This window comes from Heptranchias perlo, chromosome 24, assembly GCF_035084215.1.
Source record: "Heptranchias perlo isolate sHepPer1 chromosome 24, sHepPer1.hap1, whole genome shotgun sequence".
Lineage (NCBI taxonomy): Eukaryota > Metazoa > Chordata > Chondrichthyes > Hexanchiformes > Hexanchidae > Heptranchias > Heptranchias perlo.
In genome coordinates, this window is record NC_090348.1 from 6,328,826 (window position 1) to 6,346,328 (window position 17,503).

The window sequence follows — 17,503 nt, forward strand, 5'->3', positions numbered from 1 at the left end:
TCTCTTCCCCCCCTCCTCCTTTCTCTTCCCCCCTCCTCCTTTCTCTTCCCCCCTCTCCTCCTTTCTCTTCCCCCCCCTCCTCCTTTCTCTTCCCCCCCCTCCTCCTTTCTCTTCCCCCCCCTCCTCCTTTCTCTTCCCCCCCCCCCTCCTCCTTTCTCTTCCCCCCCCCCTCCTCCTTTCTCTTCCCCCCCCCCTCCTCCTTTCTCTTCCCCCCCTCCTCCTTTCTCTTCCCCCCCCTCCTCCTTTCTCTTCCCCCCCCTACTCCTTTCTCTCTTCCCCCCCTCTCCTCCTTTCTCTCTTTCCCCCCTCTCCTCCTCTCTCTCTTTCCCTCCCTCTCCTCCTCTCTCTCTTTCCCCCACCTCTCCTCCTCTCTCTCTTCCCTTTCCTCCTGTGGGCAGCCTGCTATCCCCTCACCAGCAGTATAGCTGAGGTTGACAGCCTAGCAAAGTGGACCAGTTGAACCTGGATCATCCCTGTGATTCACAGTGCCCTGAAGCTGTTGAAGCAGCACTCGGCTCACAGCCGTATCAGTATTTTTAACCTGGTGATTAAGCCCTGGCTGATTTAAGGTGGCAAAGGGTGTGTCCTGGGTACTTTCTGAGCTGGATCATGTCTATCATTAACTAAACTGCGTGAAGTAATGTTTATTAAAAAGCAGATTCCTTGCTGATAGTTTGATGTGTGTGTAGAGCGTTTATAATCAATACAGTAAATCCAATTTTATCACAGCTTTAATATTTAACGTGTGTGCCTCTAAAATGATACTTTGCTTTGTACAGTACCAGACCTTGAGGCCATTGGTGAACAGGCAGAGACTATGTTTGCAGGAAGGTATGATCCACTTTCATACATTTTATGGCCATGAAGTGATTGGGGGAGACCTTGATTTTTAGTGTAAAATGGGTGATAGTGAATTGGCAGCTTGTTTTATATCTCTCCCCACCCCTCCAATCCCACTGCTCCTAATCCTTGTTGCCATGGAAGCAGCAGCCTATCCTGTGATTCTCAGCACTGGTGAACTTGGTCCGTTCTGTCCACTGGAGCTCAGGACCGGGCCCCACTTCCCCTTCGCCGTTCCTCGTCACTGCTAGGGTTGCCAACCCTCCAGGATTGCCCTGGAGCCTCCAGGATTGTGTCACACCTACTTCCTGTAACACTTTCCCCGTCATACTTTGTTTTATAACACCTTTGTTATAAAATATTGTACCCACTGAATGAGCAAATACACAGGGCTGGTTGTCGATAAACATTGAGTACAATAATAACACAATTTCCATTATTTCCAAATGCTTCAACGAGCATGACTATTTTCAGAAGAAATCATTCTTAAAGACCTTTTAATGCTCTTAAACGACACCTCATCAAAGCAACACAGCTGAGGTGAGGCACTCAACTGTATGGGGATGGAAGCTGTGTGTTAGTGCTTAGACTCTCCTGCATCAACACATTGCCATGAATTATCTTTTTAAAGCAGTTGTGTATAAGGTGTCAGCCATGGCTCAGTGGTAACACTCTCGTCCCTGGGTCAGAAGGTTGTAGGTTTAAGTCCCACAACAGAGAGGCGAGTACAAAATCCAGGCTGACACTCCAGTGCAGCACTGAGGGAGTGCTGCACTGTCGGAGGTGCTGTCTTTCGGATGATACGTTAAACTGAGGCCCTGTCTGCCCTCTCAGGTGGACGCAAAATATCCCGCGGCACTATTTTGAAGAAGAGCAGGGGAGTTCGCCTCGGTGTCCTGGCCAATATTTATCCCTCAATCAACACCACCAAAAATAGATTATATGGTCATTTATCCTATTGATGTTTGTGGGATCTTACTGTGCGCAAATTGGCTGCCACATTTCCTACATTACAACAGTGACTACGCCTCAAAAAAAGTGCTTCATTGTCTGTGAGGTGCAATGGGATGCTGTTCATTCTTTTTCATATTAAATTGTATGTGGTAATGATTTAATGCTTTTCTTTCTCAGCCAAGAAAGAAACCCAGTGGAACTGGACAATGAAGGAGGAAGAACATTTCTGCGAGTCCTCGTACACTTGATTATGCACGACTATCCCCCTCTGGTGTCCGGTGCCTTACATTTGCTCTTCAAGCATTTCAGTCAAAGAGCCGAGCTCCTTCAGGCTTTTAAACAGGTAATAGAGTCATAGAGTTATACAGCACGGATAGAGGCCCTTCGGCCCATCGTGTCCGCGCCGGCCATCAGCCCTGTCTACTCTAATCCCATATTCCAGCATTTGGTCTGTAGCCTTGTATGCTATGGCATTTCAAGTGCTCATCCAAATGCTTCTTGAATGTTGTGAGGGTTCCTGCCTCCACAACCCTTTCAGGCAGTGAGTTCCAGACTCCAACCACCCTCTGGGTGAAAAAGCTCTTTCTCAAATCCCCTCTAAACCTCCCGCCTTTTACCTTGAATCTATGTCCCCTTGTTATAGAACCCTCAACGAAGGGAAAAAGCTCCTTAGTATCCATCCTATCTGTGCCCCTCATAATTTTGTACACCTCAATCATGTCCCCCCTCAGCCTCCTCTGCTCCAAGGAAAACAAACCCAATCTTCCCAGTCTCTCTTCATAGCTGAAGCGCTCCAGCCCTGGTAACATCCTGGTGAATCTCCTCTGCACTCTCTCCAAAGCGATCACATCCTTCCTGTAGTGTGGCGACCAGAACTGCACACAGTACTCCAGCTGTGGCCTAACCAGTGTTTTATACAGCTCCATCATAACCTCCTTGCTCTTATATTCTATGCCTCGGCTAATAAAGGCAAGTATCCCATATGCCTTCTTTACCACCTTATCTACCTGTTCCGCCGCCTTCAGGGATCTGTGAACTTGCACACCAAGATCCCTCTGACCCTCTGTCTTGCCTAGGGTCCTCCCATTCATTGTGTATTCCCTTGCCTTGTTAGTCCCTCCAAAGTGCATCACCTCGCACTTTTCCGGGTTAAATTCCATTTGCCACTGTTCCGCCCATCTGAGGCTATCCTCCTCGCTATTTACCACCCTACCAATTTTTGTATCATCAGCGAACTTACTGATCATACCTTTTACATTCATATCCAAGTCATTAATGTAGACCACAAACAGCAAGGGACCCAGCACCGATCCCTGTGGTACCCCACTGGCCACAGGCTTCCAGTCACAAAAACAACCTTCGACCATCACCCTCTGCCTTCTGCCACTAAGCCAGTTTTGTATCCAAAGTGCCAAGGCACCCTGGATTCCATGGGCTCGTACCTTCTTGACCAGTCTCCTGTGGGGGACTTTATCGAAGGCCTTACTGAAATCCATGTATACCACATCCACTGCGTTACCCTCATCCACACGCCTAGTCACCCCCTCAAAAAATTCAATCAAATTAGTCAGACATGATCTTCCCTTGACAAAGCCATGTTGACTATCCCTGATTAATCCTTGATTCTCCAAGTGGAGACTAATCCTTCATCAAATTATCGTGGCAGTTCTCTTGCATATAGTTCTCTTCCTTCTTTCTTTCTCTCTTCCTTTTCTTCTTTCTCCTTTCCTTCCTTTTTTCCTATTCGCCTTTTCCTTTCATTCATAGGAACAGGAGTAGGCCATTCAGCCCCTCAAGCCTTCCTTCCACCTTTTATGAATTTGGTGTGGAGTTTCGAGCCTTGGGATATATTTGGAATTCGGGTCCAGAGGTCAAATCCTGCTGAACCCGCTGACCTCCAGGTCTAAATTCGCAAAAATGCATTCCAAATGCACAAATTTTTAAAAATTTATCCTGCAGTTTTTATCTTTTGTGTTAATGTTTCAACCTTGGCTCAGTTGTTAGCACTTTCCCCTCTGAGTCAGTGATTGTGTCTTTAAGTCCCACTCCAGAGAGTTGAACACAAAATCCAGGCTGACACTCCTGTGCAGCACTGAGGGAGTGCTGCACTGTCAGAGGTGCCGACATTCGGATGAGACGTTAAACCGAGGTCCCGTCTGCCTTCTCAGATGGACATAAGAGATCCCATGGCACTATTTGAAGAGGGGGAGTTCCCCTCGGTGTCCTGGACAATATTTAGCTTTCAACCAACATCACTAAAACAGATTATCTGGTTATTATCTCATTGCAGTTTGTGGGACCTTGCTGTGTGCAAATTGGCTGCTGCGTTTGCTACACTAGAACAGTGACTACACGTCCTTCCTCCTCTTTCTTTCTTTCTTTCTTTCTTTCTTTCTTTCTTTCTTTCACTTTCTTTTTCTTTCTTCCTCCTTTCTCTTTCTTCCTTTTTCTTCTTTTCCTTCGTAGGAACAGGAGTAGGCCATTCAGCCCCTCGAGCCTTCTTTCTTTCCTTCCTTCCTTCTTTCTTTCCTTTCTGCCTCCTTTCCTTCCTTTCTCCCTTCCTTCTGCCTTTCCTTCTGTCCTTCTGGTTAAGTGAACTCTGAAATGGTAAACTAAACAAAAAGGCATTTAGAACGTTTGCACCTAGTTACCATCAAAGTACGGTGTAAGAATGATGCATCCTTTACTTGCATGGAAACAACACTCTGTTTCTTGTGAATTAAAGCTCAATCCAAAGGAGGGTGGTGGGTGGGCGAGGCCCATTGTGTTGGGAGCAAGAAGCAGTGTGTTGCAACCCAGGTCTGGGTGGGTGTTTTATTTTTGAACATTATACTTGGAAGGGAGTGGGCAGGAGGCAGCCTCGAGCAATGAACTTTATTTTTTAATAAGATAGGACCTGATGTGAGAGGGCAACCTGAGGCCAGACACCCACGGGTACCAGAGGTGGAAATGGTACACTCCCACAGAGCCAAGGTGGGGCCGGATGCAGGCAGGCAATCAGACGGCCAAGGGAACTTGGAGCAAACATCTCTAATTAGAAATCTTACATCTGCACGCACTTCCTGTCAACTGTTTCATTCATAGAATCATAGAAACTTACAGCACAGATGGAGGCCATTCAGCCCATCGTGCCTGTGCTGGCTCTTTGAAAGAGCTATCCAATTAGTCCCACTCCCCCACTCTCAACAACAACAGCTTATATTTATGTAGATCCTTTAACGTAGTAAAATGTCTCAAGGCGCTTCACAGTTGCCTAATCAGACAAAAATTGACCCCGAGCCAAAGAAGGAGACATTAGGACAGGGTGACCAAACGCTTGGTCCAAGAGATCGGTTTTAAGCAGAGTCTTAAAGGCGGAGAGAGAGGTTGAGAGATGAAAAGGTTTGGAGAGGGAATTCCAGAGTTTAGGACCTAGACGGCTGACAGCATGGCCGCCAGTGATGGGACGAAGGAAGTAGGGGATGCGCAAGAGGCCAGAGTTAGGGGAATGTAGAGTTCTCAGACGGTTGTAGGACTGGAGGAGAGGGTGAGGCCAAGGAGGGATTTGAAGATGAGGATGAGAATTTTAAGAACGAGGCATTGCTGGACAGGGAGCCAATGGGTGAGCGTCATTTGGTGCGAGTAAGGATACAGGAAGCAGAGCTTTGGATGAGCTCAAGTTTATGGAGGGTGGAAGATGGGAGGTCATATATATCCAATTCCCTTTTCCCTTTAGAATAAATTATAAAATAGCTGTGATACCAAAAAAACCCCCTTTAAACAGTATTCATAACATGTTTGTTTTAACGTGTTTCAGGTCCAATTACTGGTTTCGTCTCAGGATGTGGACAACTACAAGCAAATCAAAGCTGACCTAGATTTATTACGATTAACGGTAGAAAAATCTGAGCTGTGGGTGGAGAAGAAAGGAAGCTACGGCAGCAGTGAGGCCCAAACAGAAGGGGCGGATGATGTGAAGGTTGAGGTATGTTAAAGATACAACGTTCAGCATTGGCTGCGTGTAGGTGACATTCGCTGGGTTGAAATGTGCACCACGTTGTGTCTTCTGAGCCCCCCACCACGCCAACCCCTGCTCCCATTTTGAAAGTTATTGCCTCTCTTCACCCCTCCCCTCCAAGCTCCGCACCGAGTAAGTGAGCGAGTGTTGGGTTTTCAACTTCGACCCCTTTATCGATGCTCTGTTATCTGCTCAGAAGGGTGTGAGGGGCATTTGGATTTCTTCTCTTGGAAACACTTTCAGGGAAAACACCTTACAGGTGCTTGGCATTTCCTCACATCCTTGGCATCTCGCCAGTGATTTGCATTTCCCCAGTGATTGGCATCTCTACAGGTGATTGGCATCTCCCTGGTGATTGACATCTCTTCATGTGCTTGGCATTTCCTCACCTTGTGTTGGCATTTTCTCAGGTCCTTGGCATTTCCTCACGTGATTGACATTTCCTCACCTCCTTGTCATCTCCCCGGTGATCGGCACCTCCCCAGGCCCTTGGCATTTTCTCAGGTCCATGGCATTTTCTCAGGTCCTTGGCACTTCCTCACGTGCTTGGCATTTCCTTGCATATTCGTCATCTCCCCAGGTCCTTGGATCTCCTTACATGCTTGGCATCCCTCCAGCTCCCCGAGTTGAGTTGGCAAATTTTGTGTCTGGGCCTTGAAACGGAAAACCATTGTTTTTATTAAGAAATAAATGTAACATACATTATTTTCCTGGCACAATAACCTTGACTTTGACTTGCTTTTATTTATTTTTCCTTGAAGGATCCAGGAATACTAAGCCCTGTACAAGATGGTATCAAAAAACCACAAATAGACAGCAACAGCAGCAACAACTACAAGATTGTGAAAGAGGTGTGTAAATCTGGGTAGTTGTGTTACTTGGTGACTGCACAAACATAGAGCGAAGAGCTTAATTCCTTCCGAGGATAACCCCCTGTAACACAGGCCACGTTTTGTTTGTACATTGCACATTTCAGTTTGTGTTTAATGGGTAGGGTTTGGTCTTTCCCTCGACCCTTTTGTCGTGTGCTCTGCACAGAGTGGCAGTTTTCAGAAGCGTTCCTTGAACCAACACATTATTGTGTGTAATGCATCAGAAATTACGTGCAATGCCCGCCACATTCTTCTGTCCTCTCCAAAAGGCAGGAACTGCCATGCTCAGGCCATTATATTCAGACTAAACCTAATAGAATCATTTATGTAAGAGAAGACATAGAATCAGTAAGACACAGCAAGTTACTGCTGGTACAAATACGTAGAAAACAATAAAGATTGAATCAGTCCATAAAGGGTTAAAATATCTTCTCTCTAACCTATTTCTTGCGCAGTCCAATAACATTTGGAAATGACGGGCAGGAAAAGACCAGTTGGTCCATCAAGCCTGCCCCACACTCACTGGAGCATTCTGACTAGACCTGCCTATCCCCCACCCCCATAGCCGTGTAATCTCCTGGGAGAGGCAAAAAAGCAGAGAAAAAACCCAGGGCCAATAAGGGGGGAAAAAAACTCTGGAAAATTCCTCTCTGACCCCCCCCCACCCCTCACCTCAGGCATATGAAACCAGTCCAGGAGATCACATGGACCATGTGTACGTTAATTGTTAATCCACTTACCTTCTATATGATGCGATCTCTGCCCCAGTCAGGAACGGTCCAGCTCCCTCTTGAAGGCAGAGAGTCAGCATCCACCACACCAGCCGGCAGTGTATTCCAAAGACTCGCTACTCTCTGGGAAAAGAAGAACCGCCCAACATCCAGTCTATTCTTACTCTTGCGTAGTTTAAATGCATGTCCCCTGGTCCTCCCCAATCTGTCAGTCTGGAATAATCGATCAATCGGCACACAATCCAGCCTTTTCATTATTTTCTAGCCCCCTGTCAGGTCGCCTCTAAGTCTATGCTGTCCTAAAGTAAACAGACCCAGCTCTTTAAGCCTTTCCGAGTAAATAAGCTGGGAATCATTCCTGTAAGAGTTTCTGGATGACTTCCTGATAGCCTTCCCGATACGATGTGATGCAATTGCCATGTCAGCCTCTTGGAGTTTAACTTCAGCAGCGAACTGAACCGAAGTTGGTCTTTTATGTTTCGATCGGTTTTGACCACTTGCGCATTGACCTTTCCCTGTTCAGATCTTGGTCCGGCTCAATAAACTCTGCGTGCAGAGCAAGAAGCGGAGCAGGAGTCAGCAGCAGCGTTTGTTGAAGAATATGGGGGCTCACACAGCGGTGTTGGACCTTTTGCAAATACCGTACGAGAAGGTAACTTTTGTGTTTACACTCGGTGACCGTGACACTTAACGGAATTTGAATGAGCCAAATAAGTTTTCGGCAAGGAAAAAAATGACCTTGTTCGGGATATCATCAGTGCTAATTTTATTTTATATTTCATGTTTGACTGCAGACGGATACTAAAATGAATAAAATTATGAACTTGGCCCATGGCTTTGTACAGAATTTCTGTGCGGGTAATCCACAGAATCAGATCCTCCTCCATAAACATCTCAACTTGTTCCTTACTCCTGGGGTGAGTACCCTGTTTTTGAAAGCATGTAATCATTGTGTGCTACCAATGATACAATGCTATTTTGTGGATGGCTATCATTCCATGTATTACCTTTTATCACAATTGCTGTAAAGTTTGTGCATGAGTTGCACCTTTAGCTTGTTTTTATGTCTTGTTTGGTGACTTATACACATGACTGACCTTTACCACTGTCAATACGTTTTAAAAGTCATGCGTAGCGTGCGTTAATTGAATGCTCGGTGTATTTCCTAAAGTGCGGCAGATCAAACAACCATTTACCAAAGACTTCAGTGCAGTACTGAGGGAGTGCTGCACTGTCGGAGATGCCATCTTTTGGATGAGACATTAAACCAAGGCCCCGTCTGCCCTCTCAGGTAAAGATAAAAGATCCCACGGCACTATTTCAAAGACCAGGGGAGTTCTCCCGGTGTCCTAGCCAATATTTTTCTCTCCATCAACATCACCAAAACAGGTTACCTGGCCATTTATCTCATTGCTGTTTGTGGGACCTTGCTGTGCGCAAATTGGCTGCCGCATTTCCTACATTACAACAGTGACCACACTTCAAAAGTACTTTGTTGGATGTGAAGCACTTTGGGACATCCTGAGGATGTGAATGGTGCTATATAAATGTGAGTTTGTTCTGTCTCTCTGTGTCTCTTTTCCTTTGACCACCTCTCTACCCTATTCTTTCTATCTATGAGTGCTTTATATACTTTTCTCATGAATACAATAAACTGTGTTCACTGTACGTCTATGTTTGGGTGGGCATAATCCAAAATTGAGAAGAGCTTGGACGGTGAGTGTGGTTGTGGTTGCTGTAGTGTTTTACTGTGCTGCTGAGACTTCAGAATATGTTGGGTTGTCCATAGCCTGGGAGCTGCCATGGTTCAAACACCACTTGGTGATAACAGAGTTGCAATTTGTAGGATTTATTTTTAACCTAACATTAGCTTATAGTTCTTGTTTCTCAAAGGTGGGATAAATCCTTTTCTCCTCATTGTGTGATATCGCATGTATTGTGGGCTCTTCTGGGCCATTAATATTGTTATTGAAGAAGTTATTCCATGAGCAGCCATCAAAAAATATTCTGAGTGGGGATAATTTTCATCACGGTTTGGGTAGTAAACTGGCAGAGAGTGTCGCTCGCTCGCCCATTATAGACGCGATAACAATTGCCCCCAGTGTTAACCAACTTTCAGTCCCTTCTCACCACAGCCATTGGGTCACTAGAAAATCCATTCATTGAGAATATAGTAGGAACGATTTGGACTGTTTAGGTCTCAGTTTGTTTATCTTTTTCGCTTCAGTTTTGTTTTTAGTTGGGTCATGGACATTGTGAGCAAAACCTTCGCAATTCACCTGCGAATAATGGGGTCACCCTTGACTCTTTCGGTTGGTGTGTAGTGGGGGGCCGGAAGCTGATAGTTGCGCTCTGTTTATTTTTGCAGCTCCTGGAAGCGGAGACAGTGCAACACATTTTTCTGAGCAACTATCACCTCTGCAATGAAATCAGCGAGAGGGTCGTCCAGCACTTTGTACACTGCATAGAGACGCATGGTCGACATGTGCTGTACCTTAAGTTCTTACAAACTATCGTAAAAGCAGATGGGAAGTATGTGAAGAAGTGCCAAGATATGGTCATGACTGAGGTAAAAAAAAAAGAGTTCCAGAAATTGGGATGAATCCCACCTTCATAATGAGATTTTCGTAAAATGAAGTAAAACCAGAAGGTCTCAAATCAAAATTGGATTCTCTTTCAAACTTTGGGAATAAGTGCGGCAAACACTAGCTTTTTGGTTAGTTGGTGGTTGTATCTTAATTCAGAATTTATGAGTATTTAAAATTCACATGGACAGGCTGATCATCATATGTTCAAAATAAGCATTTTAGATACCAACATTAAAACACCTCAACTTTCATAAACCCCAATCCGTCCACTACTTGAGATTTCAACAGTCTTTCACTGGTCTGCTCCTTCGTTTAGCTGTGTTTGTTCTTGCCCATTAACGTATTGCTTTGCACAGCCCACTCATCCACACTAGAGGTACACTAGATTCTTTTTAGTTCATTCTCGGGGTATGGTAGCCAATAGCAAGGCCGGCATTTATTACCCATCCCTAGTTGCCCCTTGAGAAGGTGGTGGTGAGCCGCCTTCTTGAACCTCTGCAGTCCGTGTGGTGAAGGTTCTCCCACAGTGCTGTTAGGTAGGGAGTTCTGGGAATTTGACCCAACGACAGTGAAGGAACGGCGATATATGTCCAAGTCAGGATGGTGTGTGACTTGGAGGGGAGCTTGGAAATGGTGCTGTTCCCATGCACCTGCTGCCCTTGTCCTTCTAGGTGGTGGAGATCACGGGTTTGGGAGGTAATGCTGAAGAAGCCTTGGCGAGTTGCTGCAGTGCATCCTGTAGATAGTTCACATTGCAGGCACAGCCCACCGGTGATGAAAGGAGTGGATGTTTAAGGTGTTGGATAGGCTGCCGTAAGCTGAGACTTCAGTGCAATACCGCAAGAGTCCTGCATTGGCGGAGGTGATGCTTTTAAGATGAAATGTGTGCCAGTTCAGGTGTATATACAAGATACCCTTTGGCATCATTTGATGAAGAACAGGCTGCTCTAGCCAGCATTCTCCCTTAACCAACACTACCTTAAAACAATATCAGATCAACTGGTCATTCATTCCGTTACTGTTTATGGGATCTTGCTGTGCGCAAATAGGCTGTCAACTTGAAGCACTTCACGCAATTTACTCTTCATGATATGTCTGAGACAAGTTGTGCTCCATAAATACACGTCTTTCATCCTGTCATAAATGTTTTTATTGTGTGTGTATGACCAACGTCAACAATTGATTGGTTGATTGCCTACATGACATCACTGGGAATCGATGCCTGTTACATCTCACTAGGGGCCGTCCACGTCTAAAACAACCAGTCAGTTACTTAGGCGATACATTTGATTGTTCTCATTTAAATTCTCTACTATTGCCGGGACATGATATTTTATATTAGCTTTTGGTAATTATTGGTATTTCCTTGATGTTATTTGCAGCTGGCTAACGGCGGAGAGGATGTGCTGGTGTTTTACAACGATCGGGCATCTTTCCCTCTCCTTTTACAAATGATGTCATCAGAGCAAGACCGCTGCGATGAAAATGGGGCCCTGAATTACCACATCACCCTCGTCGAGCTGCTGGCAGCCTGTACGGAGGGCAAGAATGTGTACACTGAAATCAAATGCAACTCCCTACTCCCCTTGGATGACATTGTGAGAGTGGTTACCCACGACGACTGCATACCTGAGGTAGAGACAAGCTCACTATTTTATCTTTAAATTGTCAGACTGCATGCTTACATTAGTGTCAGTGAGTTCTGCAAGGTGACGGTCAAGGTTTGAGTTAACCCTTTGAGACCCTGAGTTTTGGGCCAAAGGAAGAGTTATTTTTTTACAGATGATTTGCAAAAGATTATAAAAGAGATGGTGCAGTGCAGTGAAACAAGCCCAACTCATCAACAGCTTCTTATATTCACACCACACCTCTTTGTGTATAGTTCTGGTCACCAGAACGAGGATATAGAGGCACTGGAGAAGCTGCAAAAAAGATTTACAATGATGATACCAGAACTGAGAGGTTGTAACTATCAGGAAACACTGAACAGGCTCTGAGGCTCTTTTCTCTAGAAAAGAGAAGACTGAGAGGCGACCTGATGGATGTCTTCAAACTTATGAAGGGGTTTGATAGGGTAAGCGTAGTGAAGATGTTTCCAAGATGGTCACAATTTACATTAACGACTTGGATTCGGGAATCAGAAGTACAATCTTAACATTTGTGGATGACACCAAATTGGGGGGGGGGGTTAATACAAAGGAAGAATGCGTCAAACTGCAAGAAGACGTTAATAAACTCGCAGAATGGGCATTTAATTGGCAAATTAATTTCAATATAGGTAAGTGTGAGATGGTGTACTTTGGTAGGAAGAATAAGGAGGCCACATACTGCTTGGATAATGAGTCTAAACGGGATAGAGGAGCAGAGGGATCTGGGGGTACGGGTACACAAATCACTAAAAGTAGCAACGCAGGTTAATAAGGCCATAAAGGCAAAGCAAGCACTGGGGTTCATTTCTAGAGGGATATAATTGAAAAGCAAAGAAGTTATGTTAAACTTGTACAGAACCTTGGTTAGACCACACTTGGAGTATTGTGCACAGTTCTGGTCTCCATATTATGAAAAGGATATAGAGGCATTGGAGAGGGTGCAAAAAAGATTCACAAGGATGATACCGGAACTGAGAGGATATCCCCATCAGGAAAGGCTGACCAGGCTTGGGGCTCTTCTCTAGAAAAGAGAAAGCTGAGGGGTGACCTGACACAGGTCTTTAAGGTAACGATAGGGTAGACTTAGAGAAAATGCTCCAATTGTGGGGGAGTCCAAGACTAGAGGTCATAAATATAAAATAGTTGCTAATAAATCCAATAGGGAATTGAGGAAAAACCTCTTTACCCAGAGAGTGGTGAGAATATGGAATTCACTACCACAAGGAATAGTTGAGACGAATAGTTAGATGCATTTAAAGGGAAGCTAGATAAGTACATGAGGGAGAAAGGAATAGAAGGGTATCCTGATAGGGTGAGATGAAGAGGGGAGGGAGGAGGCTCAAGTGGATCATAAACACCGGCACAGACCAGTTGGGCCAAATGGCCTGTTTCTGTGCTGTAAGTTTTATGAAATTTTATGTAACTTCTACACTGTCCAAAGTTCTTCGATAGCAAGCTTTATCAAGTTACTTTTAAACTCTTTATTAAAAGTTGTTATATATGTTATAGAATTTCACAAACATCATATTTTATTGATAGATGGAATCCTAAATTATTCCCCCTTTATTCAATCTCCACATAAACCTGAATAGAGTACTCTCTGAATGAAGAGGATAAATTATTGAGCTAGGCCCCCCCCACCACCGCCACCGATTGCCTTCTCTTTCCCCCCCCCCCCACCACCGATCGCCTTCTCTTCCCCTCCCCCCCCCCCACTTACCTGTGGGCCTCAGAGTCGGCCGAAATTGATTAAATCCTGAGACGCGAGCTGCATCAGGCCCCAAATTGGGGCCCGCAGCTCGCCTGAATTATATTGATGGGGCCTGTGGACAAATTTAGGATGGTCTCCCCGTTCTGGAGTGCTGCTACTTTGCGCTGCAAGAACCATTTGGAGCGCTGACGAATTTAGGCCCCAGTGCTTCATTGAGAACCTGATGCCACGAGGCGGTATTGTCTATTGTGTTTTTATCCTAGCTTCCCTAGTACATTTTTGAAGCATATATCAGTTCCTTTTCTCCTACTGTCGTCTGCACCCCAGCAAAATTGTCTCTGTCGTTGCGCTCACCAGCGGCGATTCTCTTCCTCCTGCAGGCACTGTCCTATCTGGCTGTATATTCTGTCACATTCTCCCTGAACCACGGTGGAGGCCATTTTGCAATCATCTCCAGGTCTCATCTTAGTCTGTCCCCATATTCCTGCAGCACCTTTTTGTCATCTACCTTTCTACCACTTTTCCCATCCTTCTCAAAATCCTCATCATCTTTCCACTGCTGCCCAAGCAACTCTGCTGTCTTCTTTGGTAAAATCTTCTCCTGCTGGTCTTCAGTCTCTGCTCTGTGCCACTCCTCAGCCTCAGTGACTTCAACCTGCAATAAAACACCCCCTGTCCTATCTCCTCTGATTGCTCTGCCCTCCTTGCCTCCGTAAAGCACACTGTCCACATAAACCCTCCCATGCTGGTTTACGAAGCCTCACCAACTCCAGTCACAATCATCAATAGGGCAATCTCAAATTACTTCATCTATTTCACCATTCCCATTCCTCTGCCTCCCTGTACGTGTGTGTACGTGTCTGTGTGTGCACGTCTGTGTGTGCCTGCCTGTGTGCCTGTTGGCGTCTGTGTGTGTGTGCAGATGCTGCCTGACCTGTTGAGTGTTTCCAGCACTTTCAGATTTCCAGCATCTGCAGTGTTTTGCTTTTGTTGGGTAAAGTTACTATCTGACATGCAATTCGAGGAGGAAGTTCCCCCCTCCGAGGATCGGGCCTTGTTGAGTTAGCTGATCTCACTGGGGGCGTTGGGCAGGGCACAACAACATTAGCGTTCCCAAGATGGGAAATATCAAATCGGTTCCTGACGAACCTTCATTGAACCCTGCTAGAAAGCACACATGGGTGGATATCAAGTGATGATTGGAGTTGTCTCAACTGAGGTGACCCTCATGGTCCTCTCAGCTGGAGAACAAAGGACTACATTGGGCCGAGAAGGGAACTGGAGAAAATTAACTGTGGAATTAAACCTTTCTTTGGTGGCAGTAATTTTTTCGCTCAGTATTTTAAGTGATTCCTCGGTGAAATGAGTGAAAAAAGAAAATGTTTTCCCTCACAGGTGAAGACAGCGTATGTTAATTTTGTCAACCATTGTTATGTGGACACAGAAGTTGAGATGAAGGAGATTTACACAAGTAACCACATCTGGAAACTGTTTGAGAATTTTATTGTCGACATGGTTCGGGTAAGTCTCTCTGTCACGGACCCTTTTAGCAAAGATACTTGTGTTTCTCCACCAAGTCTGTCGGCTCCAGTTAGGACCAAAAATAAACCAAAGGTTGAAATGCCCCGTTAAATATGAAGAAAGTCACTTTGGCCATTTTGGATGTTAACCCTTTGAGGACTTGAGTTTTGGGTACAAGGAAGAGTTAATTTATGAGAATCTTTTTTGGCAGTGTGAGGTAAATCAGCCCAGCCTCAGTAAAGCATTTGAAAACATTACCGATAAATAAATATCATCTGAATTGTAAACGTTTTGAAAACACAAGTACTGAATACTGTATGTAACATCAAAACTATGTGGTTTTCTATTTAATATCCACAAATCAATGTTTACATTTTTATCGGCATCTCTTTTATATTTAAAGCATGGGGATCTTTTAACCAGATGTCAGAATTTTATGATGTCAGACATAAGGATGTTTAATTTTTCTCCTATAAAATTTCTCTCCTTTTGAAGTCGACTGTTAACCCAATAGGGTGAAATTGGTCCTCGGGCAGTAGTGCAAAAACAGGTGACAGCGAATCGGAAACCAATTTTACACTCCATCCAATTTTCTTTTCCATTGACTTCAATGTAATTCAGTGTCAGCTGTGGCTCAGTGGGTAGCACTCTCGCCTCTGAGTCAGAAGGTCATGAGTTCCAGACCCACTCCAGAGATATGAGCACACAGTGCAGTAGCGAGGGAGCGCTGCACTGTCGGGGGTACTGTCTTTCGGATGAGGCCCTGTCTGCCCTCTGAGGTAGATGTAAAAGATCCCATCACACTATTTCAAAGAGCAGGGGAGTTCTCCCTGGTGTCCTGACCAATATTTATCCCTCAACCAAAATCACTTTTTAAAAAAAAAACAGATTATCTGGTCATTATCACGTTGCTGTTTGTGGGAGCTTACTGTGGGCAAATTGGCTGCTGCGTTTCCTACATTATAACAGGGACTACGCTTCAAAACTACTTCATTAGCTGTAAAGCGCTTTGGGACATTCTGAGGTCATGAAAAGCGCTATATAAATGCAAGTTTTTTTTAATGGAAAAGAAAATTAATCTAAGTGTAAATTGGGCACTGATTCATTATCTCCCGTTTAATACTATCGCCGAAGACCAAATTGACTCCCAATGCTTTGTTTTACGTCACACATTCCCATGTTTTTGTTCCATAATCCTACTGCATGTTTCAAGTGATTAAAGCTGATTTTTTTTCCTATGGGTGTGCTTTAGCGTGACGAATTTTACCAGTTCAGTTGAGCAAAGTTTGAAGGTCACTCTCGTTTGGTTTGTCCCATCATTCTTTCAGCTCACCTGTCACTTCTGGTTATTGTCTCTTTAACTCAATTTCCCTCTCCCCCTTGACGGAACCATTTGAGTTTAATTCATCATTAACTGGATATTTTGATGAAGGTTTGCAACTCCACAACTGACAGGAAGCATGCTGACACTGCACTGGAGAGATATGTGACAGACACGGTGTTGAATATCATCAGCGGGTTCTTCAGCTCCCCGTTCTCCGATAATAGCACAAGTCTGCAAGTAAGTCACCTTTGTGACAATGTACCTATGTTGTTCAATCATTGGGTTATGTTTTCCTCGGTGTTTGGGACTGTCCAAAGAGCATCTAGGGTTCATTGTGTACCTTGCATTTCAGAAGTTCTTTTCCTCAATTTTTATATGCTACCTTAAGGGTACAATACATCATCAACTCCCATTGCATACGGGCAATATGAATAGTCATTTCTAAATAGACAAAGGGAAGATTGACTTTGGGCAGTGTTTGTGTGTGTGTTTTTTTTATTCATTCTCGGGATGTGGTCGTCTCTGGCAAGGCCAACATTTATTGCCCATCCCTAGTAACAGTGGCTTGCTGGGCCACTTCAGAGGGCAGTTAAGAGTCAGCCACGTTGGTGTGAGACTGGAGTCACATATAGGCCAGACCGGGTAAGGACGGCAGGTTTCCTTCCCTAAAGGATATTAGTGAACCAGTTGGGTTTTTATGACAATTCGACAACTTCATGGTCACTTTTACTGACACCAGCTTTTTATTTCCAGATTTGTTTTTATACTGAATTCAAATCCTCAAACTGCCATGATTTGAACTCACGTTCTCTGGATTATTAGTCCCGTAACCTAACCACTACACCACCGTACCCCTTATATATGTGTGCATGTGTTTACTTGTGACTAGGTGTGAGTAAAATCTAAACGCTAAAGATGGAAATGTAGATAAGATGTTCAGGCAACCCGTTCACACCTGCATTGAGATAGCACCAGTTGAAATGTACAATGGGCCAAATGGCCTCCATTTGTTCTGCTAATTCTATGACTATTACCCGCTGGTTGCATTCTTCATGAGTACACCTTGATTAAATGGCCACGACTGTGACCAAGCCCTACATAGTCATTTGGGCGTTCAGTTTGCATACAGCAAACATTTTATTCCTGGTATAAAACCGGGAGGGTGTTTATGCCCAGAGACTATCCCAGCACCCACGGAATGCGGTGTTGAGCCAGGAATCTTGCAAAAGTCAAAGTTGTCTTAATGAGGCAGTGAATCCAAATGCTGTAGAAAAGATTTTGCTGTTTGAAAATTTATGTCCAGTTAACCTCTCGTT

At 44.7% G+C, this 17,503-nt stretch overlaps 1 protein-coding gene across 3 annotated transcripts in view; it reads left to right on the forward strand.

The window, feature by feature from the left end:
* itpr2 (inositol 1,4,5-trisphosphate receptor, type 2) overlaps positions 1–17,503 on the forward strand; it is a 295,275-nt gene that overhangs the window by 145,352 nt on the left and 132,420 nt on the right. For all 3 annotated transcript variants that reach the window (XM_068004673.1, XM_068004674.1, XM_068004675.1), the window contains exons 24-33: positions 780–831; positions 1,972–2,137; positions 5,591–5,758; positions 6,553–6,642; positions 7,918–8,046; positions 8,189–8,311; positions 9,763–9,963; positions 11,365–11,616; positions 14,738–14,863; positions 16,296–16,424. In XM_068004673.1, the coding sequence (XP_067860774.1) occupies positions 780–831; positions 1,972–2,137; positions 5,591–5,758; positions 6,553–6,642; positions 7,918–8,046; positions 8,189–8,311; positions 9,763–9,963; positions 11,365–11,616; positions 14,738–14,863; positions 16,296–16,424 (1,436 nt within the window). The remainder of the gene's footprint in view (positions 1–779; positions 832–1,971; positions 2,138–5,590; positions 5,759–6,552; positions 6,643–7,917; positions 8,047–8,188; positions 8,312–9,762; positions 9,964–11,364; positions 11,617–14,737; positions 14,864–16,295; positions 16,425–17,503) is intronic.